The 25,194-nt window shown below is 43.4% G+C and overlaps 1 protein-coding gene across 3 annotated transcripts in view; it reads right to left on the bottom strand.

Annotated features, from left to right (window-relative positions):
* The window catches only part of Ptprg (protein tyrosine phosphatase receptor type G), a 695,461-nt gene that overhangs the window by 192,908 nt on the left and 477,359 nt on the right, over window positions 1-25,194 (bottom strand). For all 3 annotated transcript variants that reach the window (XM_028880550.2, XM_028880551.2, XM_028880552.2), the window contains one exon: window positions 17,888-17,983. In XM_028880550.2, the coding sequence (XP_028736383.1) occupies window positions 17,888-17,983 (96 nt within the window). The remainder of the gene's footprint in view (window positions 1-17,887; window positions 17,984-25,194) is intronic.

Below are 25,194 nucleotides of genomic sequence, written 5' to 3'. Positions count from 1 at the left end.
ACACTTCCTAACACAGGGTTTCCTGACTGCAGGTCAAAATGAGAAGAACATCCAACGTGCAGAAGACTTGGGGGCACTCCGGGAAACACAAAGGTGATTTCACTCTATTCTGAGATTAAAGGGGGGCTATGGGCATCTCAAGACTTGAGAATACACTAAGAAAACAGCAACCCCGAGGAAGGTCTGGCAGAGACAGGAGGGGTAGAGGGCAATGAAAGAACCCCAAGAGAGCCCACTTGACGGGCATGGGCCTGAGACTCTCAACTGCACTGCACTTTGAAACTATGGAGGAAATGAATAAATATAGCCATGCTCAAGCCATGTTCTGGACCAGTTATTGCCACCCCTCAATGTCTGTGGGCCACTGAGACTATCTAAAGATGGCAAAATCCATACGCACCAGTTCCATATATGAAATGTGCGGGCTGCCTATGGTCTATGAAATATCGTACCTATTTTCAATCACCTCTGACTCATATATCACATATAACACCATTGAAATTCTGTATACATAGTTGTCATACTCAGCTCAGGGAGTAATGATTTTAAAAAGTCCTCATGTTCAGAACAGATGTGACTTTAAACATTTTTAGAATTAGATCTGTGGTTGGACTGAATGCACAGTTGGTTCGTATGCACCACAGACTAGCATGGAGGGCCAGCTGTACATTTAAATACTGGGATGGGATTCCAGCATCACTGTCATCTAGACTCTGCTCCATGATCCCAGCATGCAGCCACTGGTGAGGACAACTGTTCTCTCCCTCGTGAGTCCAAGGAACTTGGAAGAACACAAGATCACTAGGCAAGGCAAAGAGCACCTTCCTCTCTCACACAACCCAAGCCCACATCTCTCCCAGGGCACACATGATGATAAGTGCTGCTATTTACACTGTAGTGAAAGCTGATATTTACTGAAGACCTATGACATTCCAGTACATGTTCATTTTTCTGCAAGACCTAATACAAACTTTAAAGCAACTTTCCAAGAATGAACTGTCCCATTTTCAAGACAAGTACACTGAGATAGAAAGAGGTCAGGTGGAATTTCTAGAACTTATTGTTAGTAATCACCCTAATTTTACCTCAGTGGCTCTGTTATTGAGAATATTGGCAGCAAATGAACAAAGTCCTTGAACTCAAAACCTCTGGAAGAACAGCCAGTGCTCTTAACCGCTGTGCCATCTCTCCAGCCCCAAACAGGGACCATCTTAAGCCAATTCTTTAATACCCATATGGGTCACTGCATATGGCACACTGTAGTGACCTTACAGTTCTACAAAGGAAATAAGCAAAGGCAAGAGAAAGGACCCACACAAGGGTGTGCATGTCAATACAGAACGGAATCACAGTTCCCACACCCACCCTGGATCCACACAGAGACTAAGGACACACATCATTAGAAGAGGCAGCAATACCCCTGCACAGTATTCAACACTTCCAAGTGCTCACACCTACTGCTGCATTGCCTATGACCAACCATCTCTCAGAAGAGGCTGTGTTGTATTCCCAGCACTGATAAGAGCATAAAAAACAGATTTGCTCTGTGGCCTTAACACAAGGGGGAAACTCACTGCTAAGAAATAAGGAATCCCTTGGGTATGGGAGACAGCCAATGGGAACTTTTGGCTTCCAATGATCCTCCCCATATCCAGTGATCCTCCCCATATCCAGGCATCTGTGCTCCTTGTCTCTCTATAGCCAACTGGCTGATTGAGTCAGTAACTACTTACTTCACCACCCAAAGTGTGTGACAATTACATTAGCCCCTCTTTATAGCAGTAAAAGAGACATGGAGATGCTCCTTGAGGAAATTTGAATTTAGTTAACTCCTCTTGAATTACTGAGTTACAGCACCAATAGCAACTCCTTAAGACCTTGACTCACAGCCAAGGCAGTCAGAAGAAAGTATCTTCTGCCAAATTCAAGAAGGCTGGGAGGGTACACTGTGTAGTCACAAATGAGGCAATGTGTCTCCATCACTGTGTGTGTTCTCAGAGTAACTTCAGAAAGGAATGATTTAATGTGTCCCTGTTATTGTGGCATTTCACCTCTAATCATTACAAATAATCATCAAAACTATTATTATTTTGACCCTTATTATTTGTTTTTATAACATGCAATCATCTTTGCTCTTCTATCCACACATACTGGAAATAAATATTAGATACAAAACTATTATTATTTTGAGATTTCTATGAAGAGCTTCAAAGACTTCTCCACAATAATTTTTAAACATGATCTCATGTGAAATTTACAACAAATCAATCAGAAAGTGTTATTTCCACTGTGTAGACAAAAGAATTGAAGGACCAACCCACTACAGGAATATGACAATAAATGGACATTTAGAATTTTAGCACATAATATCTTATTCCGAATCCTTAGACACTGATTTCATAGGAAAAGGAGCTTTTAGCATTTACGAGGGTTCTGGAGGCAGGATCTTCTTAGTGGGCAATTCAGAGCATTATTGTATTGTATGGGATGCGTGGTGGATGGAACAAGCAGGGTTCATCCATATCCCAACTGCTACTATCAACAGCATTATTTATAGTGAATGAGAATCAGACAGTAAAAGTCTCTTTCCAAAAGGCTTAGGATTTTACCTGTCAGATCATTTTTAGTGAAACAAGGACATGGTTTACCTATAAAATTCAGAAAATAGAGCAACCTTTTGAAAAATGCCTTAATTAGAAATAATTCATGGACACCCCATAGGCTCAGTAGAAGGGTTTTAGAAATGCCAGGCTGCTGGAGTGAACAGCTCACAAAGCTGAGCGGAACCCCACCCAGAAGCATCAGTGAGTCCCCAGAAATGAATGATCAAACACCTGCAATCAAGACTTGCTTCACCAAGGGCAGTGTAAACTCCCTGGAATCCACCAAGGTGACTCTAGCAAAGTCTCCATGGGATTCGAGCCCCACCTGGCCCTCTTCTATAACCAGGCAAGGCTCCTAGCAGTGGGACCGGGACGTCAACCCAGCCGTAAGACCTCTGCCCTGCCTGCAAGACATGCTGGGACAATGGTGGCTCAGAACTTGTGGGAGTGAGTGCCCATCCCATGATGGTCTAATTTGAGGCCCAGGCCACGAGAGGGAGCCCACATTTGACACTGCCTGGATGGCCAGGAACCAGAGGCAGGACATCCCAGAGACCCCAGGATAGAACAAAACACAAGTGGCAAAAAAAAAAAAAAAAAAAAAAAGTCAAGGAAATGATTGCTAATGAAGATCTGCTCAGATCACTCAGACCAGTGCCTAGCATAATCATCATCAGAGAGGCTTCATCCAGCAACTAATGGGAGCAGATGCAGAGACCCACAGAAAAACATTAGGCAGAGATCAGGGAATCCTGCAGAAGAGGTCGATGAAGGATTGAAGGAGCCAGAGGGAACAAGGACACCACAAGAACATGGCCCACAGAACCAACTAAGCAGGACTCACAGGGGCCCAGAGACTGACCCAGTAACCACAGAGCCTGTAGAGTCTGAGCCAGGTCCTCTGCATACACACATGGTTGTGTACAGCTTGGTGTTCTTGTGGGACTCCCAATACTGGGAGTGGAGTTCTCTCTGACTCTTTCGGCTCCACTTGGGACTCTTTTCCTCCTACTGGGTTGCCACATCCCCTGATATGAGGGTTTGTGCCCAGTCTCACTGAATCTTGTTAGGCCATGCCCGGTGGAAATTCCTAGGAGGCCAGCTCTTTTTTTTTTTTTTTTTTTTTTTTTTTTAAGAGGAGGAGTTAATCTGGAGGAGAGTGGAAGTTGAGGGAGGGAGGGAGAGGTGTGGAAAGAGGGGAAACTGGATTTGGGATGTAGTACATGAGAGAAGAATAAAAAGATATGTTTTAAGACTTATTTCAGATGAAAATACTGCCATGTCAAGACACACTGGGCAGGACAACCACAGGGTGCTGGACTTCAGTGTTACTTCAAGAGTGACCTCCACTAAGCCCGCTTATATGGTCACATAAGGAACCTTTGTTACAACCAAAGGAGCAAGACTAGAAAAATACTAAATAAATGACTGGCAATGTCCAGTTGATACAGAAACCAAACCACCCTTTCAATTGCAATTTTATTCACAGTACTGGGTGCTTAATTAATGTATTCTTACAACGCAAAGCAAGGCTTTGCTTACTAAAACTTTGGACAATTCCAAATAAGCAAGATCTAATTTCATTAGTTCTATTATTTTGATTCTTTAAGAAGGCGGGACTTCAGTGCTGAAGACTGGAGGGGGTGTGGTGGAGGGGGCGTGGCTCATGGAAACCCCCGCTGGACCCTGGGCTACACATGTCTCAAGTCCACACTACTGTACTTTTGTACTATATACAGCTAACTAGGAATTTATGGAATTTGTGTTTAAGCACAAATATCATGTAACTCAGTATTTACTTCTTCCAAGAACATATGAGTTAAGAAAAAGAGAGCCTGATGTACAAATATATCCAGGAAAGTCAATGCAGAGCTATGCTTTACAGCATCCACAAAACTCAAAATGGGGGATTTGATGCTAGCCATTTTCTGAAAAGTAATAACAAAGAAATACAGTGAACTCTTAACACCATGCTTACTATACTGTCCCGTCTAGATGCTTACTACAGCAGGTTAAATGCCTGGAAGAATACAGTATTTGTAAGGCGGAGGCCCTCTCTACTGCCTCCTAACACCTCACAAACAAAAGCTGCATCTTGAAAAACACCACAGTTGGCAAATCACTGTGGCCAAGACCGAGGGTTATAAAGACAGAAGAAAGAGGAGGAAAACCACAGAAAGACTCCCGCAGTGCTGTAGTTTGGTATGGTTTATGCTGCAGAAGTGCGCAGGCAGGAAGCTCGGCCCTGATGTCACTTCACTGAGACACAGCGAAGCCCGTAAGAGGCGGAGTCTGCAGGAGGTGACTGAGTGTGAGCATCTATCTGCACAGGAAGGGGTACAGGCCGGAATCATGGGAGTGGATGAGTTTCCACAGAATAGGTTATTCATAAAAAGGGTGAGCCTCTCCCCCTCACTCTCTGACCACATCAGCTTTCTCCCTCAGTGTTCCTGACACAACTCTCTCCGTTCGTCTGATGCCATTTGCCACACTCTGACCCAAGACACCGGTTCCTCCTTCCTTGGACTGTGCAGTCAATAGAATCATCAGACAAAGAAACTCCTTGTCTTGACGTATTTCCTAATATTGGGTATTTGGTTACAGCATCACAAAATAGACAAGACCCATGGACAATGTTTACTGCATGGATAAGTCACAGACTCAACCTACGAGTCCCAGAATAGAACAGGTAAGAAAACGCAGCTTATATGTACAATAGAACTGTTTCCATCTGCAAAGCAGAACGAAGTCGGAATTTGCAGAAAAGCCACATAACTGGAGATAATCGCATGAAGCAACTGAAATGGCCTCCAAAGACAAACATGCTTTTTTTTTTTTAATTTGTGGTTCCTGGATTTTATGCAGTCATGCAAAATCATGTGTGTAGGGATTAAATGTAATTGTCTAGGGAACAAAGTGGGCTGATAGGAGGAGAAGGGAGGAAAAGGGAGGCCAGAAGGAGCAGGGGAAGTGGAATACAACTAGGCTCAATATATTTTTTTTTAATTTTCAAAAACACTAAACATTTTCTCCCTTGTTTGTTATCATATTATGTAAAAAACAGCTGAATGGATTTCTACTAAATTAGAAAATGTCTGTGTCAACTGGTCCATCTTAAAATACAATCCAGGTGTGCTGCTGGCATCTGCTTTGGGAGTGTGAATTAGAGGGGCACTGAGAGATTGACATTATGCAGAGCAGATTGAAACAAAAGCCTTGGGTTATGTCTGGATTCAGACAACCGATACGTTGGTCTCCAAACTGAGAACGTGAGATAGTGTCAGTGGAAACTCTGCAGAAGCCAGGGCCATCTTTGCACTTCTTCCTGAGCACTGAGGGCCACACAGCAGTGTGGACCGGAGCATCAGAACCAAGGAGAGTCAACGTTTCTGCCCAAACACGCAAAGGGCGAGGTAGTGGAGAAGATCTTAAAAGTGAAATACTTAATTTTATGATTTTTGAACTAGATAAATAAAGTAGGGAGGAGGGCAGAGGGAGAGCAAAGGAGGGGAGAGATGAGGAGGTGACAATGACCGAAGGTAGACATTTCTCTTCCTCTACCCGCTTCAGCAGAAAACTCTACTTTCTGATTCTGTTTTCTACAAAGAATTTAGACAGACTATATTCACCAAAATGTCAGCTCTGCAATGTACTAGTCTGTGTAACTGTGGCATAATTTACATCGAAATAAGCCACATGCCTTTTTTTCTACATCTACAAAAGGAAACAAATCCCTCAAGAGTTAAAAGCCTGCCCTGGGTGCTGGCTTTGGTGGTACAGGCCTTTAGTCCCAGCACTCAGGAGGCTGAGTCAGGCAAATTTCTGTGAGTTCTCAGTTTGAGGCCAGCCTGGTTTACAAAGCCAGGTCCAGGAGTGCCAGAGCTACATAGTGAGATCCTGTTTAAAAAAAAAAAAAAAACAGGAACGAAAAGAAAAAGAAAGGAAAAAAGAGAAAGAGCAACAAAAAACCCTGCCCCAGGGCAACCCTTGGCTGCTATGGGCAGGGAGACTGACTTGACATTCTCACAACTCTCACAAAAGAGATGCGCATTTTCTACTGTTTGCTCGCTCACTCGCTCAATGTGTGTGTGTGTGTGTGTGTGTGTGGAGAGAGAGAGAGAGAGAGAGAGAGAGAGAGAGAGAGAGAGAGAGAGAGAGAGAGAGAGAGACATAGAGAGGAGACAGAGAGAGAGAGGTCAGAGCATCTTTCGCGACTGCTCTCCAGTTAATTTCTTGAGGACTGGTCTCTTGTGAATACAGAAATGCCACTGCAGCTAGTCTAGCTTGCCGCCTTGCCTGGGGGTCCTCTGTCTTTGCCTCAGGCATGCTGGGAGTACAGGCAGTCATTGTGCCCGTCTGCTCTCACAGGGGTTCAGAGATCTAAACTCTGATCCTCAAGCATGTGAGAGAAACACTTTATCCACCAAGCCTCTTCCCAACCCACACTATCTTCTTTGAGGTTTCAGATGGTACTTACTGATTTTCAAGTTCAAAGGAACCTGCATGTACTCTTAGCTCTGTTTACTTTTCCCTATCTGAGTGAGTGTGCTATTAAATTGGTGCTTGTTCCTAACATTGCCGCCTGGGAAGAGATACCCACAGGAGCTCTTGAGAAGGCCGTAATACTTAGAACTATAGCAGATGTCTTGCCTGTTAACTGTTGCTGTACTTTATGTAAGAATCTCAGATAGACAATATCACATTAGCAAGGACTGGGAATGTTGGGCCTGAGATTGCTAGTTATTCCTGAATTCTATCAACCTGTATCCTGACACCATCAGCCCCTGAATCATAATATCATCAGCCTTCCTCGAGCTAAGCACCTTTTTGAAATCAAACTCTAGAATTCTCAGTCACTTAGTAGAATTTCCCAACCTGAAACAGCATGGACAATCTGGCCTTGTTCAGGGAATTCCCTGTGCATTGAAGGATCTGCCCTGCATCCAGGATTTCTAACCAATTAACCAATAGATGCCACTGGATGCCAACACTACCTGTGCCTCAGGTGCCACAAGTGATGGCATCTTCGGAGGACCTCATGTCCCCTGGGGAGCAAAATTCCCCATACACTCCCCATCCTGGTGTCCTTAAAGGAAGTTCCTGAATGACCAATGACATCTTCTCCCTGTTCAACCATACTGCACATTCCATATTTCTATAGAGCTTTGAAAGGAGGGAGAAAACTAAAGAAAAAGCCTGCCATCAGAATCATCAGACAATGATATGCACACAAAGGGTGAGGGAATTTAGGATCAGAGGATTCAACTAAGGACAAAAGAACCAGATCACAACGTAAAGGTAGGAGAAAGTAACTATGCAGGTATCTGCACAGTGCGGAGAGGCCTTGAAGGCTTGCACAGCGTGAGCATGATGGACTGACGACAGATGCACCTCTCTCTACCTCTGCAATGTGAAGCCTGACAGAGAGTACAAACAGTGCAGACAGACTTCATCCACAGGAATGCTGGCTCCACAGCTGTGAGCTGCCATATGGGTACTGGGAATTGAACCTCGGTCCTCTAACAGCACAGCCAACACTTTGAACTGCCGTGTCATCTCTCCAGCCCGACTGATCTAATTTTGCCATAATTTACATTGGTAAAAGCAATGCCTTAGTTTCCACATTTGCAAAGAAATAATATCTGGAAAAGTTTCAAAGAAGAAAAGTAAAATTCTGTGTAGCAGGCGCTCTGTCTTTGGTATCTTATGGAGTGAATCTTCTCCATGGCTAGCTGGCTAGTAGTATTTAGTACTTTGCAGGAGCAGCTTTTGAACTAGTCTATGTGTGTGTGTGTGTGTGGGGGGGGAGTTACCACTGGCCTCTAAGCTTGGAATGTAAAGTTCCATGTGTGTGGAAATCTGATCAATGAAGGCACCCTACACAAACATACTCCAGAGGATCTAAGAAAAAACAACAAGACTGAGACATAAAACTCAAACTCCTGGCTTAGAACATTCTGGGTTATAGGAGACAATGCCACTCACTCCACCTGTCAGAAAGCCAAGCTATTTGGGGAAGTCAGTCAGTTATTTGGGAGTGGAGCAAGCCACTATGGAGTGACTAGGATCTCCAGGTCGAAGACAGAAGAGTCTGTGATATGTATCAGAATAAATGGCTTCAGCAATTCTAAACTACCACTTAATGTGCAAAAGCGAAGTACTTGGTAACCGTCCTTGAAGTGCAATGATTTAATTAAAATAGATTTTCACATGGTCACATTCAAAGAACTCAAGTCTCTTAATTATGTAATGCTTTGCCAATAATTAAATAGTCTTCTGTAACATCCACTAGGAGGGAACGGGCTATTTGCAGACAGGCAATGTGCTGAAAACACCTGATAAGGCTATAAATCCCGTGTTGTACATCCACAGATCAGCTCTGAAATTGCATTGGAATATTAAGAATGACTCTGGCTTTCACTTGATGGTAAGTTCTATGAAATCAATTAACTGTTAAAATAGCTTAATTGGAACATATGTATTTTAATTTGTGTGTGTGTATTAAAAAAAGAATTTTTAATCAACCCCAAACATTCTGAAATTCCATTTCTAGGTAATGTAGTGAAAGAATTGAACTTAGGACAGGAGAAAAGTATGGATGCGGAAATGTGGGAAGGTGTTAGGCAAACAGCAGCAACTCGAGAGAAGGACAGAAAGATCACATTGGTTTACTGTGATTATGCTGAAAAGCAATCTAAAAATGAGGTTCTTCAGCACAAGTGCATGTTTTCAGACACAAAAACTATTCTGGGGCAGTTAAAATACTGGGGGGGGGGGGAGTAGGGAAACTGCCCAGTAGGCAGGGGCGCATGCTGCAATCTTGATGCCCGGAGTTTGACTTCTGAGACCAAGGCTCATAGAGGGAGGAGATAACTGCGCGCTGAAAGCTGCCCTCTGACCTCCACACCCATGTCATCTCCCTTCCTCCCACCCTCACCCCCCACACCAAACAAAAAACCAAACGTAATAAAAAGAAAAATGGTGGGGGAATTTTGGCAGTTGAGTACAATTACTGATTCCTACCCCTGCCCCTACTTCAGAGTAGTGGGGGTAAAAAATTAGGAGCTAGCGTGATAAATAATTTATTGTTAACAACAGCAACAACCAAAAAAGGCAGAAAAAATTCCTTGGAAATACGATTTTTAAAAATACCTATTGAGGTCACCATGAACAGAAGCATGATTTATGCTTTAGTATTGATAGTTGGTTTTAAAAAGAGTGGAAGAAAAGAAAAACAGAGAAAGGACAATTCCAAAATTCATAACTGCAAACTACATGCTCTTCAAATGAAATATTTATCACTGTGAAATTATATGAAAGATATCATTTCACTTGGTATTTTATCTCCTGGACATGGTCCGACTTCCCTCATCCTCAGGACAGAAGGCAGTCACTTCTGAAGACTGGATTCAAGGGCCATCCTCTCTAGAAGCTACTGCTCCTGATTACATGGCAGGATACAATGTCAGGTTTGAAATTTTCCTGGGGCCTGGCACAGTAAAGCTGTCGTGGATAAACACTACAGGGTGAATGAGTAAGTCAGCAAATGAGTACATGATTGAAGAAGGGGAAAGCTGGCGGAGAAAAACAGACGTAAGTAACAACACCAGCAGGAAAAACCAAAAAGGCCAAATGCACTAACACAGAACCAACCATCAGGACCACAGGCCCTCAGAGAGCAGACAACCCAGAGGCAGCGGCGGCGGTGGCAGAGTAAGCCACTCAAAGCACGGTCTGCACCCGTTGTTGACAAAGATGAAAGCGCTTTCGTAGGAAGCATTACAGAATAATTCTTAGGCACAGATACATGCAGCTCATACAGCCTAAAATATTGGTATTGGCACTAAAATACCCTTTGGGTCTCTGAATTCAGTAGTAAAGAGTTTTAAGGCTTGTTGCTTTTTCAGGACTGCAGACACAAATATAGAAATGCGTCCCTATAATACTGTTAGGTGGTCCTGTGACACCCTGGGAAGGGGGGGGGAATCATCAGTTAAAGTGAGTCACGAGACTCACATTACTCACTCACAATCAAGGTCTGACTATCTCAAGGGTCATGCACTTTTGATATAACCAGTATTTTTATGGGTGACACACAAAGAGTCATTTGGACAATGCTTTTCCCAAAGTACAAGTCACAGATGGTGTGGGAAAGCTCTGCTGATTTCCTCTAATTGAATCCTATTGAACACTTATTTGATGAACAGCAACTGAGGCAGAACACTGGTATGAGGGTTTGGGAGAGATGGATCATTAGAAACAGAAAGAAAAGCAGCCATGGGCCTCAGCTTCAGAGAGGTCACACTCCACTCTTCCAGGAACCACACCTCCCAGGGAAAATTTCCAATACTTGCTCACTGACAAGCCATCAGGAAATTCCACCACAATCAACCTCCAAGAATCTCAATGTTATGGTCAATTAAGTATTTGCACAAGCAAGTTACAAAGCCAGCCACATACAAAAGATGCAATGATGAACAGACCCCGTGACCCACAATGAGCTCATGGCACAGAGGGCAGAGGAAGCAAGCAAAATAACAGTTTCTGCACAAGATGGAAGGCTAGGGGCCACAGCAGGTCAAAAGAAGGACAAGCCATATCTGCCTCTGACGGGTGGGGGAGCGGAAGGTGAAGGCGGGGAGGTAGAGGAAAAGGCTTTGGAGCCAGCCCTGGATGGATGAGTCACCAAGAACTTCTCCTGCCTTCTCCATGTCTATAAATAATCCCAGGTGCTGCCATTTCATTTAATTACTAAGCCTCTCCAGATGGAGAAAAATAATTAAGCAGTCTGTGGTGCCGACATGATATAAAGAATAGGTTAGCAACTCGTGAGACATTTGAATTCTGATGTTCTTTTTCAACTGTGAAGTAAGGGCGGAAAGGAAGAGGGGTAAAGGGACACCACAGACCTGAGGAAAACCCAAATGAGTGTAGTCCAATCCGGCAGAACAAACAGAAATGGCAGGGTGTGGGACCGTCCAGAGCAGAACTGCTAAGATGAAGTGGAGAAAGTACACTAAGAGTTCTTGATGATGGGCTGTCAAAAAGAATACTTCAGGGGGGCTGGAGGGACAGCTAAGCAGGGAACAGCACTTGCTCTTCCAGAGGACTCAAGTTCTTCCAATGAAATGGCACCTGTCCACACCAGGCAGCTCACACCCAGCTCTAACTCAGGCTGGCGCTCTTTTCCTCCCCCCCCCCCCCGCCCCTGTGTGTGTGTGTGTGTGTGTGTGTGTGTGTGTATGTGTGTGTGTGTGTGTGTGTGTGTGAGAGAGAGAGAGAGAGAGAGTTCCAATAACCTCTTTTAGCCTCCGCAGATTCTTTTATCAACATGGTATACACATAAATTTAAAGGTTTAAAATAAATGTTAAAAAATGAGAAATACTTCAAAAGAATGCTTATTTATATACAAGCACAACATAACATATTTACTTCTTAGAAAGATACTAATTGGCTGTGTCTTTCCTGACATGAGAACCATTTTATATCTTTGCATTCAGAACAGATTTCAAAGGGACCCTATCCAGAGACTGAAATAGAAGAAAAAAGTGTCTAACTCTAGTTGGCCCTTAAAGCCTCAAGCATTTACAACCTAAAATTGCCTGGACTCAATGACAAATGAAGGAAACCTCTGACAAGCACATGTAAGACAGTGGGTGTGATGGATATGACCGGGACATTTCACCAAAATAAAATCAATGAAGTCAACAGTCTTCAGGTGTTCTGTGGGAAAGCAGAAGAAAGCAAATTCCCTAAGACAGTGGCAGCAAGCTTTTGTTCAGCAGACTGAAATGCTTTAGATGGCCACATGGCTAAAAAATATCACCTTAGTCCTGGTGGGAAACAGGAAAGTATGGGATGACTACTGCTGAAGAAGCAGTTGTAAGTAAGAAACCAGAGTGGACCTAAGTTAGTGGCTGTGATCCAAGACAACCCTACACAAAGCATGGTTATCCTGAATTCTAGATACCCTCCTCTCAGAACTTCAGGTGAAGCCAATTAAATCTTCTAGTGTATTATATTTTTTTTAAAGCAAAATATCCTTCCACTAATTGCCCAATTATTCTCCGGATTCTAGCCCGTGTAAGCATGAGTATATTCTTACTTGTTTAACCAGATAACCCATGGAAGGCATTACAATAAGAGAACGGCTTAAAAGACTACTTTAATAGTTTTCAGAACATTTTACATTTTTATCAGCATTCAAACAAGGTTAACAATAGACAATATTCAAAGTTCTACTCTAAAAAACAAGATAATTATTTTAATTTTTGTACTTACACTAATTATTTATTCTTTGGAATGGTTTAACAACAAATTCTTTTATCCTTAGCCAAGTGTTTATTTCAATTTATCTCTTTTTTTTTAAGTCCTTTAAAATGAAACTTTACTCTTACTTATCTTTTTTTTTCTCCCCAGGGCTGTGAGCCCAAATGTGACCTGTATGACTTAGAGCACATGGGGTGTAATCTGGATATATTACTATCAGATTGCCAGGGCCTGTACAGACAGTGACTCTCAGCTTTGTGGAGCAGCATTACAGTCACTTGTGGCTGATGTAACTCTATTTCCTGGACATGGAAGTGCTTCTCTGCCCTTATGTGGGTTCCTAGGAAACACTTGCAGGAGGCCTGCCTTGCTACTGTTCAGCACCAAGACTGACTCTCAAGTTGACCTGTTACCAAAAGATGCCAGCTGCCACTCAAAGTTCCTGCAATCTATGTCCCACACAGAGACATTAGGAGCATGTAAACATGAGCAGATGAGAACATCTGCATGTCAAAACCACCATGTTATAGCGGGAAGGCTCATCCCCCCAAGGCGGAAGGTCAGACACTTCTCGCTTGATGACTGGTAGAGTACCAAGATATTTTATGCAAAACCTTCCATACCCACCATTCTAAAAACTTTACAAGTTCAACAAATCATGTCTAAGATCTGTAATAATGCCAGGTCAATGACACTACATTTAAGCCAAAACAAGAGTCCTTGGTCTACCTGCTGGGCCTGTGCTGAATGCAACACTCTGGCAACATTATGAACCTTACAGGTCTAACCATCACAAAGGCAGAGAAAGCACCAGAATTGCTCAGAACAACAGATCTGTGTGCAGAGTAAAACAGGAGGGCCCACATCTAAGCATAAATGGATGACATGACTCTCCATGGTACGGTTAAGGGGGAGGTTTCCATTGTAGGGGGCCCGGGGGGAGAGGGAGAGAGCGAGAGAACAGCCAGAGGCATCTAGGTGAGTCCAGAGCAGAGGAAGAAAATAGTAGACTGACAATGACCAGTAGGCTGGCCCTGGCCCTGTAGAGAAGCAGGAGCAGAGTGGGGGTGGAGGGGTGGAGGGGGACATAGAGAGATGGAGAACGGGGAGGAAAGGAGCCGGGTGGGGACAAGAGACTGTGGGCAAAGGAGAGAGCATGGCTGGAATAGCAGGGTTATAAAGAGAAGGAGTAGCTGGGGAATGTTTAGGGTAGGGGTGGAGGTGAGGAGAGCTAGGAAGCAGGACTCTGGAGTGTTTAACAGGTACTGGTGATACTGAGGGAGCCCAGAAGCCAGCATGTGCTTTGATATGCTAATAGGCACCACAGGTAGCCATTTGTCCCTTCTCCAGTGATAAGGGAAATGGCTCCTTTTGGTCAAGGGCAACCAGCTTCATAAATTCCTAAAGAACATTGGCTTTTATCTAATCTCCAGAATTTGGCAAAGTATAGTTTCCTTTGGACCTGAATATCTACTCAGAACTCAGCCTTGCAGCTTGTACCGGATCACTCTGGATTATCAAACAGCAGTAGATGAAGACAAGGTGAGAATGAGGTGTTTCTCTACTCAGCTGTGTGTGTGTGTGTGTGTGTGTGTGTGTGTGTGTGTGTGTGTGTGTGTGTGTGTGTGTGTACATGGTGTGGGTGGGGCAGGGGATACAAGTGTGTCACTGCATGCTGTGAATGTCAGAGAACAAGTCTCTCCTTCTACCAGGATGGAACTAAGGCCATCAAACACTCATAGCAAAGACCTTTACCCACTAAGCCACATCAGCAGCTTAAGACAAATAAAAATGTACAAATTTATTCTTCTTTTTAAGAAGGATTTTTTGTTATTATTGTTTTAAATTATGTGTATATGTGTGTGTTTGTGTGTATGGACACCTGAGTGCAGGGCTCTACAGAGGCTGAGAGAGGTGATCAGATCCCCTGGAGCTGGAGTTATAGGCAGTTGTGAGCCACCTGATATGGGAACTGAACTCAGGTCCTCAGCAACAGTAGCCAGTACCCACTCTTCACCACTGGGCCTTCTTTCCATCCCTCAAACTCATTCTTATAAGGAGATTCAAAAAAGAAAACCAAACCAGACTGAAAACAATAACAACACTACCTTTTTCTTCTATTGCATGGCAAAGTTAAACTCCAATGTCTCCGTACACAGGTGGCCCAACACAGAGGAGCCAAGGCCACTCAGCACAGCCATGTCCACAGTACTGTCCCTTTTATCATCTGTCCTGTAGTGTTTGTCTCTAGGACAGCAGGCCAAAACTTGGAAAAGTACCAACTAGTGAAATAATACTTTTCCATACATGAAATAAGAGCTGTGTCCTAGAAACATTTCAAAATCTCAAAACCTAGATTTCACAGTCAAGTATTTTAGTGGTTTGCCTGCCCAAGACTCTAATTGGTCCTATATTTAACAAGTGTTTGTGGAGGAATCAAAAAGAAAAGAAAAAGAATTCAAACATTTTGGTGAAGCATGCATCCTTCCAATACTCAAAAAAAGTCTTCCTAACTATTTTCTCCTACACAAACAGTACCCCACAGAGCAGGGCCTGGCTGCTCACAGTGGCTATGGAGGAAGGTGGGAAACTGACAGCAGCATGCAAGAAGGTCAGAAAACTGGATTAACAGCTAGGTGGAAATGCTTCAGTGAGATGTCAGTGTTGCCAACTGCAATCTGGTCACTTCAGAAGCAGGGAGGGGTCCAGACAGAACCCAGCAGAGCAGATCACTCTGCTCACAATGAAGACACATGATATCATGAGGGTCTCCGGCCCACAGAACCCCACAGGTTAGATGCATATGTTTCCCTTGGTCTAGTGCCGCCTCCGGGTGAGGAGCCAACCCAGTGACTGGCTGTGATGTGTTGTCCCCGTTCACAGTGCTGGCCTAGGAAGGCAACTGCATCGCTGTCACTCAACTGTGAGGCGGAAGTGGGGCTCAAAAACAAGTGATTCCTACCCTAGTGCAAAGCTCTGCAAACACTGTGCCCTACTTTGGTGAATGAATGCAGTCAAGGAAAGGAGAGGTCCTGAGGCCCAATGGAGGACAGCAATATGCATTATAAACACAGATCTCCACAGTACTTGACCCCGACTATGGTAAATAATACTCCTTACAGCTTAACACAGCACGTCTAGATTATATTTTTATGCATAAATAACTAAGGACATTCTAAGAAAAAGTCGCTATGCATGATACATTCCAGTTTTTTAGGTTTTTTTATTTTTTCAATTTTAGCTTATTCTGTCTCATTATATTTAAAATGCTGCCAGAAATCCCTGAACTAGTTTCAAGGCCCAGTGAAACAGTACTCTGCATTTGAAAACTGATGCCAGGGGCTAGAGAGAGGGTCAGTGATTAAACCTGGTTTCTTTCTTTGCAGAAGCCATGGATTCCGTTCCCAGCACCCACATCAGGCAGATTACAACTGGAACTCAAGTTCCAGAGGCCCTACACTTTCTTTAGACTTCCACAGGGACTCCCACATCTAGATTCATTCCTGTGCCACTGGCAGTGTCCCTTCTGGGCCCCTGGCAGGTCCATAAATATACAAAAGGAAAACGGAAAGGTTTGTCAATCATACGTTCCCCACTTGAAGGGACAGTGGAATGAACTTACTCCAAAAAAGAACGTTCCTTCTCCATGGCAAAGCAGCCTGCTCACAGAGACAGGTGTGGCAGACCTATTCTGGAGAGGGCTATCAGTCCCTCTGAGTTATCAAAAGAGCACCCCCTGCCAACCCTGACCTCTGAGGAAAAGGAACACTTGCATGTAGTGGTGTTAGACAATTTTGAAGACTGAAAGGCAAACCACATACGTACTGCTTAGGTAACATTCCACACTAAACAATGGCTATGTTTCCTAAGGACATACTACTTCACTGTGAATGGATTTCTTCAAAAGCCTGAGCATGGACCAGAGAGATGACTCAGTTGACAAGGTTTGCCTCGTAAGCAGAAGGAACTGGGTTTGATCCCCACATAAAAAGCTGGGTGTTGTGAGATGAGTGGTGAAAACAGGAGGGGCCCTGGAGAAACGCTGTCCAGAGAGCCTGACCATCGGACAACGTTTCAAGCCAACAAGAGACCCTGTTTCAAGCAAAAAGTGGAAGGTACCTGAAGAATGACGCTCAAAGTTGCCCTCAGATCACAAACACATGCTACATGAGCATACACACATGAACATAAGCATGTGTGCGCACACACACACACACACACAGAGACAGAGAGAGAGAGAGAGAGAGACAGAGACAGAGAGAGAGAGACAGAGACAGAGACAGAGAGAGAGAGACAGAGAGAGAGAGAGAGAACAGGCATCTGAGAAGCATCATCTGTAGCAGGATGAAGGGTGTCCACCTTACACTGAAACCTGATCTAGGAGGCAGAGCTGAGGCTAGTGGCCAACGCCTGTAGGCCCAGCACAGGGAAGCTAAGGCAGGAGGATTACTGTGAGTTCCAGGCTAGTATGGATTATAATGTGAGACTCTATCTCAAACCAAACCAAACCCGAGATGTAGAATGGAGATTCCTAAGTGAACCAACTTGGAAGGAGTCTCAACAAAGATGAGTTGCCATGGGGACCTGGGGATGGAAGGAAGAGGGTCTTTTCTAACAAATGGCTGCTGCTACTTATTAATGCTTCTTCAGGTAATGTCAAATTTCAAAGTTGCTTGAAAGAAAACCACCTCTTTTTCATCTGCCTCTTAATATGCTGAAGAAGCCTGTTGAAGACGAGGCAGCCACAAAGTAAGTTAGATGATAAATGTGTTCTTCAATCTGCGCACCAGTCAAGTAGCAATAAAATCAGAATAATTCATGCAAAAATTTTCATTATGTTTCTAAACATACTTATTTACATTTTAAATCACACATTAGACAATATGAAATATCTTTCATTTAGACAGGTGTGAGCTAGAAAACAGATGTATTCATTAAACATGGAACAATTCGGCAAATTAAAGGAAAAAAAAAGAAGTCTCTGGTTGAAGTATTTCAGCCACCGTTAACTTACTTGAAAAAATATGGCCATGGCTCCAATTATTCTGTTCTCAGAAATTGCCGTTTGGAAGCTGTCAAAGTCGTCTGGATTGTAAAAGAAAATCTGCATCTGTAAAATAGTTAAAAATTGTATTAGAAAGAAACTTCAAACCTATGGAAAAGCAGAAAATAGTACAATGGACCTGTGTTTCCTAAGACTAAGACCACAGCCCATTTATTCTTACATAGTTTTCCTCTGCTGAAGCCTGTGCAAGCACATCCCACATAACATGCCATTTCACTCACACTCCAGAATGCAACACAGCTTCCCACATGACTGCATCTGTGTTGCCCAGAATGCACACTACTACTGATGCCTTCTCATTGCCATTCCCTGGCTCATAACAAAACCTTCCCAAAGGGCTTGCACACAGTTCAGCACATTCAAGTAGGAAGCTAAGCCCATGAGGGGTAGCCAGTGTGTGAAATCGTCAACACAATAATTGACTTGGACACAAATACTGAGAATTGTAACCCATATCTCAGGAGATTGTGGGAAACACCTGAAGTGTGACATCGGAGATTTCACAAAGAAAAAAATGAATGATAGAAACACTGAAACAGTGTCTTATAGTTTACCGTGTACGTAAGAGCTATTCGACACATTATGTCATTGACTGCTTCAAAAACCATGAAGATGGAAGCTAAAGGCAAGGAAACAGCACTTCAGGAAATGCCTTCCCAGTAGCTTCAGGCTGAACACCACATGAGGACTGGACTCGGGGTGCCCCCACCCCAACCATAAGTACCTTCTCTTGTATTTAGCTAGAGTTTCTTATTCAAAAAACAAAATCCAGATACATCAACTTAATCTTAAAAGATTGAGCATACAAGTGGATGACAAAAGGGACTACTTTTTGCTGTTGTTTGTTTGTTTAGGGTTTTGGTTTTTTGAGATGGGTTTTCTCTGTGTAGCCCAGGCTGTTTGGGAACTTGCTTTGTACACCAGGCTGGCCTGGAACTCACTAAGATCTGCCTGCCTCTGCCTTCTGAGTGCTGGGATTAAAGGCATGCGCCATCACTGCCCAGCTGAGTACATGCATTCTTATTCCAGCATGCCTGGCTCCTTGTCTAGGAGACCCTGTGGAAGGCAATGTTCTCCACAGCAGCTTCCAGACATAGAGAGTCAAGCACTTCTATGTGGCAGAATGGTTGTGAAGGGGAAGCCCATGAGTAGGGTTAGTGAACCATGCTCGGATCCCAGCAGCACTCCATCCAACAACAACACAGGCTAACACCAGCAGAGTTCTTAAAAACCCTAGAAAGAGGGCTGGAGAGACGGCTCAGTGGTTAAGAGTACTTACTGGCTGCTCTTCTAGAGGAAACAGGGATTATTCCCAGGATCCACATGGTGGCTTACAACCAACTCTAACTCTAGATCTGATGCCCTCTTCTGGCCTCCTTGGGCACCAGCAACACAAGTCGTACATAGATACACATGCAGGCACAACACACATACACATATAATAAAAATTAAAAAACTAAAAGTAATATGAATGGCGTTGGACTCAGTCTCCCAGGAAACCCTGCTCCTTCAAAAAAAAAAAAAAAATCAGACCTCCTATGGCAGATCTCATCTTTCTCTACCACTGCCCCCCCTCCCCCAGTTCCTAAATGGTGTGCTAAAATGGTTTGCAAGGGAGATGATGGTCATCTCCCAGCTGGGAGCTTGGAGATTCTACACCAAACAATTAATTCCCAGCAGACAAAGTGAACTCAAGGTGACTCCGCATAAGGCGAAGGTGAATGGCGTCTGCATGACAAAATGAACTAAGATGCTAAGGCAAGGGAAATAAGCATTTCTGAGGGGAGATGAAGCCTGCTCTAACAAATCACTTTCCAGGGAAATTCAGGAATCTGTGTAGATGGGGGAAAGAGGTAGATTCTTTTGTGATATTTTTCTCTTAAAGCAAATTCATTTTCTTAAGACCTTGAGTTCTTACCAATACTGGTGGTCTGGACAGCTTTAGACATGAATTTACACTAAGAAAAACCCACTCTGCAAGGTGCTGATTAAAATCATTTAATACTGGGTCAGTGGCTTCAGGTTCAATGCCACTAAACTGAGAAAAAAATCTCTACCAGACTCTCAAAGTAGAGGTTCCAGAAAGCTTATGCTACAGCCCCTGAGCAGAGCAGTATTGTTCAATGCACCACCTGAGTAGCCTGGGACACAAACTACGTTAAGACCTCTTCAAGGGCACTTTGACATATAGCTTAGGAAGGAAATGCATTTTTGGAAGACATATTTAGGTGGAGGCTCCACCTACCTGGATAATACAATGTCTTAGAAAGAAACCACTAGGGCAGGTTGGACACATCAATTTCCCTTGCTACTGCTTTGAAGTTGAAGCCTACTGAATTATCTTAACATCTGAAGCTATCTAAAGATAAGAAAGTAAATAAAGGGATAAAGTTTTGCTGGGTTAACTGGACTCTAGCAATTTGGTGTTGATAAGAAACAAATAGGGTAGAGACTGGAAATCAATTTTGCAAAGATATATCTGGCAAACCTTTTTGGTTAATTCAGTCACCATGACCCTGGTTTTGACCTGTATCGAGTCTCTCTGATTTAGCTTTGCCTGCTAAATCATTTCAATGTCAGATCCCCTAGAATTGCCAATTTCTACATTTATTCTCAAAAGACACACCCAAAACATGGGGGAGGGGGGTGATGTATGCCTATAATCCTTGTATTTGGGTGGCTGAGGCAGGGAGATATATAGAAAAATCTTGACTGAAACAAACAAAACAAAACCAACAACAACAGAAAAAGAAATACCCACCATAGACTTTACATAGATCCGAGGGACATTTGCTATACAGTAAATCCTTCTATAAGGAATACGACACAAGCTGTGCATGAGCTAAGGGAAAGACCTGGAAAGTCCAGTGACAGGGATGTCTAACTGTGCTGTATCCACCAAGAGTTTACATTTTGTCCACTGGCCCTGTACTCTCTCTGTAGACATCCCACTGCCACCACACCCTTGTCTTCCCTCAGTCACTTGGGAGGATGAGGGAGATAGTGTGCCCCATGTGCTGAATGCCTAAGTGTGTAACTTCTAAGAACAAGGATATCCTCTTACATGATAGCGGTGTAATTGTTACAATAAGGAAATTGTACTTTGATGTGATCCGATTATCCAATTCTTGGTTCACTATCAAATTTAGTAAGTGCCCAGTAAAAGCCCATTACAGATCATCTTACAGTTCTGGGTGCAGGATGCAATCTAAGATTAAACTCTGTACTCAGTGACCACATCTGCGCTGTCTGTTCCCACTGCCATCTGGAACAAATCCTTGGCGTTCCTGACTCTGAGAATGAGATGCCCCAAGGACAACTCTACGGAAAACTGTGGTCCGTCTTGTCACAGTTTCCCAAGGGCACATCCAGGTGGCATATTCGTGTAACACTGCTGTCTTTACTCAAGGCACCGGGTCCGAGGGAACCCGGCATGGGTTGATCTCAGTCATTTCACGGGTGACTTTGGACAATCTTCTCCACTTTAGTTTTCATCTCCTTTGGAAATGAAAAGATCTTTGTAGGGAGACAGTGTGAAACAACATTCCTACCCTGGTTCACCTTTCACATACTAGTTTTAACATTCATTAATGATTTTCTAACTCTGTTTTTTTTCTGTATTCCTGAATGAACAGTCTCACACAAGGAATATCTTTCCCTTCTCCAGATTTATTCATTCATGTGTTTGTGTGTACAGACTTGTTTTGGTTTTTACTTTATTCAGTCCATGATGATACTGATTCCTAACATTATCATCTTGATGTTCAAACTGCCCCAGCTTCGCCCAGCAGGGGACCCTTCAGAAGGACTACCCCGTCATGAAGTTATGCTCCTGTCATTTTCCTTGCTTATTTTTAACTACCTCCTTCTGATCAGGCACACTGGTTTGGCTGCAACTTATACTTCATCCATCCCTGCCCCCTCCCCAAAAGCCATTCTATTCTAGCATATACTGGTTTCTTTTGGTGGGAAGAGAGGTTTAAAGACTCAGGAGCTCACTTTTTCCCAAGTGTACTAAATAAAAGTAGAAAACATCACATTTGGCAATGGTGGCGCACGCCTTTAATTCCAACACTCGGAAGGCAGAGGCAGGCAGATCTCTGTGAGTTTGAGGCCAGCCTGGTCTACAAAGTGAGTGCCAGGACAGCTGGAGCTGGTTCACAGAGAAACTCTGTCTTGAAAACCATCCCCTAACCCCTTGCCAAAAAAAAAAAAAAAAAAAAGAAAAGAAAAAAAAGGAAAACATTGGTTCTTCAAGAACACATTATAGCTGAAGGCCAGTGTATCTATTCTGAACAGGAAAGGAAACTTAATCAACTCTGTGAATGTATGTCACATGGCTGTCCTTTCTCACAAAGACAGGCTGAATGAAACTAAAGTGGAAAGCTACCGACATGGTGTGCTGTGGGACAGTCATGAGACCTGTTCAGTCAACATTTCAAAGCCAGGAGTGACAAGGATGGGCTTGATAGTGCCTACCAAGTGCAATGGAAGAACTGGACAACCCTCCAGGTATTTCTCTAGCCAGGTTAGGTGTGTCTTACCAAGAGCATCGTACGACATCACATGGCATTTAGAAAGTAGTGATTTACAGGAGAAAACAAATCATAAGGAAGCCTCACCCCTTCCAGGACACACGCGATAATGGTGGTGGTGGTGGGGGGGGTGGGGGTGGTGCCAGCACAAGCTCTGCTGTATGGGATGGGCATGGTGATGGCTGACGATACGGCATGGCCTCGAGTGCTAAGGAAGGTACCCAGAGACTAAGATGCTGGCAGCCCTCTCTCACTGCACAATTTCCTCTCATTTAAATCGACTCTAGGTGCCATGTGATTTAATGTGGTTTTCTTTCAATTTGCATCACTGTGCATGTAAAGTTGAATAAACCACAAACGATCAATCTGAAATAGACTTGATATTGTTATTTTTCACACATTTATTGACCATCTACAGTATATCAAATCCTGTGCTAATGTTCATTAACACCCTGTGAATAAGACATTACCATGAGTCTCAGGCAAGGAAAGCAAGGGTTTGTAAGACCTCTAAAATCCAAGTTCTTAAAGAAAGAAAGCACATTAGAACAGAAAAGTAATCTTTTACACTCAAGAGTTCAAGGTCTTCATCACGTGCTTCCTTCCACCTGGCAAGAATATCTGCTTAATGTTGACTCTGTAAGATGCCATGATAGATAAAGACACAGTCAATGCTTGGAAAGACCAAAGTGCCATTAATGAGACAAGGTTAACTTTGTCTTTCAATGCCAAAGTTAGGTTGATGCATGGATAAAGAGCCTAAGGTCATGGTCAAATGAAATACATACTAAAATAAAGCCTATTTTAGTCCAGCAAGGGGGAAGACAGGACGTATTCACGAGGGTGAACTCATTCTCTAACGTTACGCTTGTGTGCCTAATACAGTGCTCAGGTGATTCTGACAATGGAGGCAACAGGAAACCACCGCAAGTCAAGAGAGGAGACCACTCGAGTCCTTCTCTGCAGACTCAGAAAGAGCTATGTTTATATTATCTTGTAGAAACCTCCATCTCCCTTACATACTCTCCACACAAGGCAAAGGGGAAGTCGCAGGGGAATAATAAGGAGACAGTACCCAGACAGCTCATAGGAAAGGCCAGTGGTTGAATGATCCAGTTAACTGGGACTGCTGGGAAGTTTTCATACAGGAAAGACCACATAGATAAATGCTGCAGAACAGAAAGTTAGAGGAGCTGGAGAGATGGCTTATGAATACATAATGCTCTTGCAGAACCTGGTCTAATATCCTGAACCTATACTTAGCATCTCACAAATGCCTGCAACTCTATCACTAGAGGATCTAGTGCCTTCTTCTGGCCTCTTTGGACACATACATTCATGTGCATATGCCCCCAACCAAGACAGATACAAATGTACATAATGAAAAAAGACTGAATAAATCTTAAAGAGAGCTCGGGGTCTGTGGGTGTGGGGGTGTCAAAGATGATATGTGAAAACCTTAAACTCACAAATATAAGATAGATAGGACATCTTCTTTAATATTGTAACTATAATTCTTGCTCGGTAATTGTTTTGTTATATGTAATTTTACCATGTTAAAGTTAAAACCTTCCTTTTTAAAAAAAGAAGAAAGGGGAAGTGCTGTGGATATCACTCTATGTAAATAAAACACTGATGGCCAGTGACCAGGCAGGAAGTATAGGCGGGACAAAGAGAGAGGAGAATTGGGGAAACAGGAAGAAGGAAGGGAGACTGCAGCCACCGCGAGGAGAAGAGCATGTAGAGACGCCGGTAAGCCACCAGCCACGTGGCAAGCTATAGATTTATAAAAATGGGTTAATTTAAGATAAAAGAACAGTTAGCGAGAAGCCTGCCATGGCCATACAGTTTATAAGTGATATAAGCGTCTGAGTGATTATTTTATAAGTGGATTGTGGGGCTGCGGGGCTTGGGGAACCTGGAGAGAAGCCCTCCAGCTACAAGCAGTGGTGTGGAAAAGGACACAGAAGATGGCAGTAGAGAAGGGAGGAAGTGAAAGGGTTTTTAAAATTATGTCTGGGGATAATCTGCAGAGAGCCAGTTGGGACATAGCAGTGGGCAAAAAAAAGCTGCAGAGGGACAATCTAAATGCAATGAGCATCAGTTAGGCTGACTTCCTGGCTGATCTGAAGCGGGTGATGAGAGCTGGAGAAGGGGAACCCGAGTTCTTTTGCTGTTCTGCTGCAATGGTGAAGGCGGACTGCATACACCTTATACAGGCACAACACAGATTCAAGGGCCAACAGTTCCAGGGCATAGTACTTCATGGTGGGATAATCAGGGTGGTAGGACTGAGTCAGGAGATAGAGAATAGTGTGTGAAGCTGCTCAAATCACTTTTTCTTTTTTAATTCAGCCCAGGACCCAAGTCCCCAGGAATGGTACCATATATATGCAGTGTGGATCTTCCTGCTCTAATTAATCCAATCTAGAAAATTACAGACATGCCCACAGAATGGTCTCCCAGGTGATTCCAGATCCAGTTTAGTTAACAAGTTTAACCATCACATACATGAAGCCATGTTCCAATTCTTTAATTCTATCAATGCCATTAGCCAGAAAGATCTCTGCAGGAGGAACATAAATCATCTTGGCTCAAGGATGTGTGTGTCTGACAGTGCTGGTCAGTACAAATACTGTTCATTTGATGCTGCAAGAAATAAAATGAGTGGGAACACTGAGTGGCTTGAACAAAAGATTTCCAAATGACAAAGTCAACAAC

This window comes from Peromyscus leucopus, chromosome 9, assembly GCF_004664715.2.
Source record: "Peromyscus leucopus breed LL Stock chromosome 9, UCI_PerLeu_2.1, whole genome shotgun sequence".
NCBI classification, from domain to species: Eukaryota; Metazoa; Chordata; class Mammalia; order Rodentia; family Cricetidae; genus Peromyscus; species Peromyscus leucopus.
This window is presented reverse-complemented; position numbering and strand designations above follow the sequence as displayed.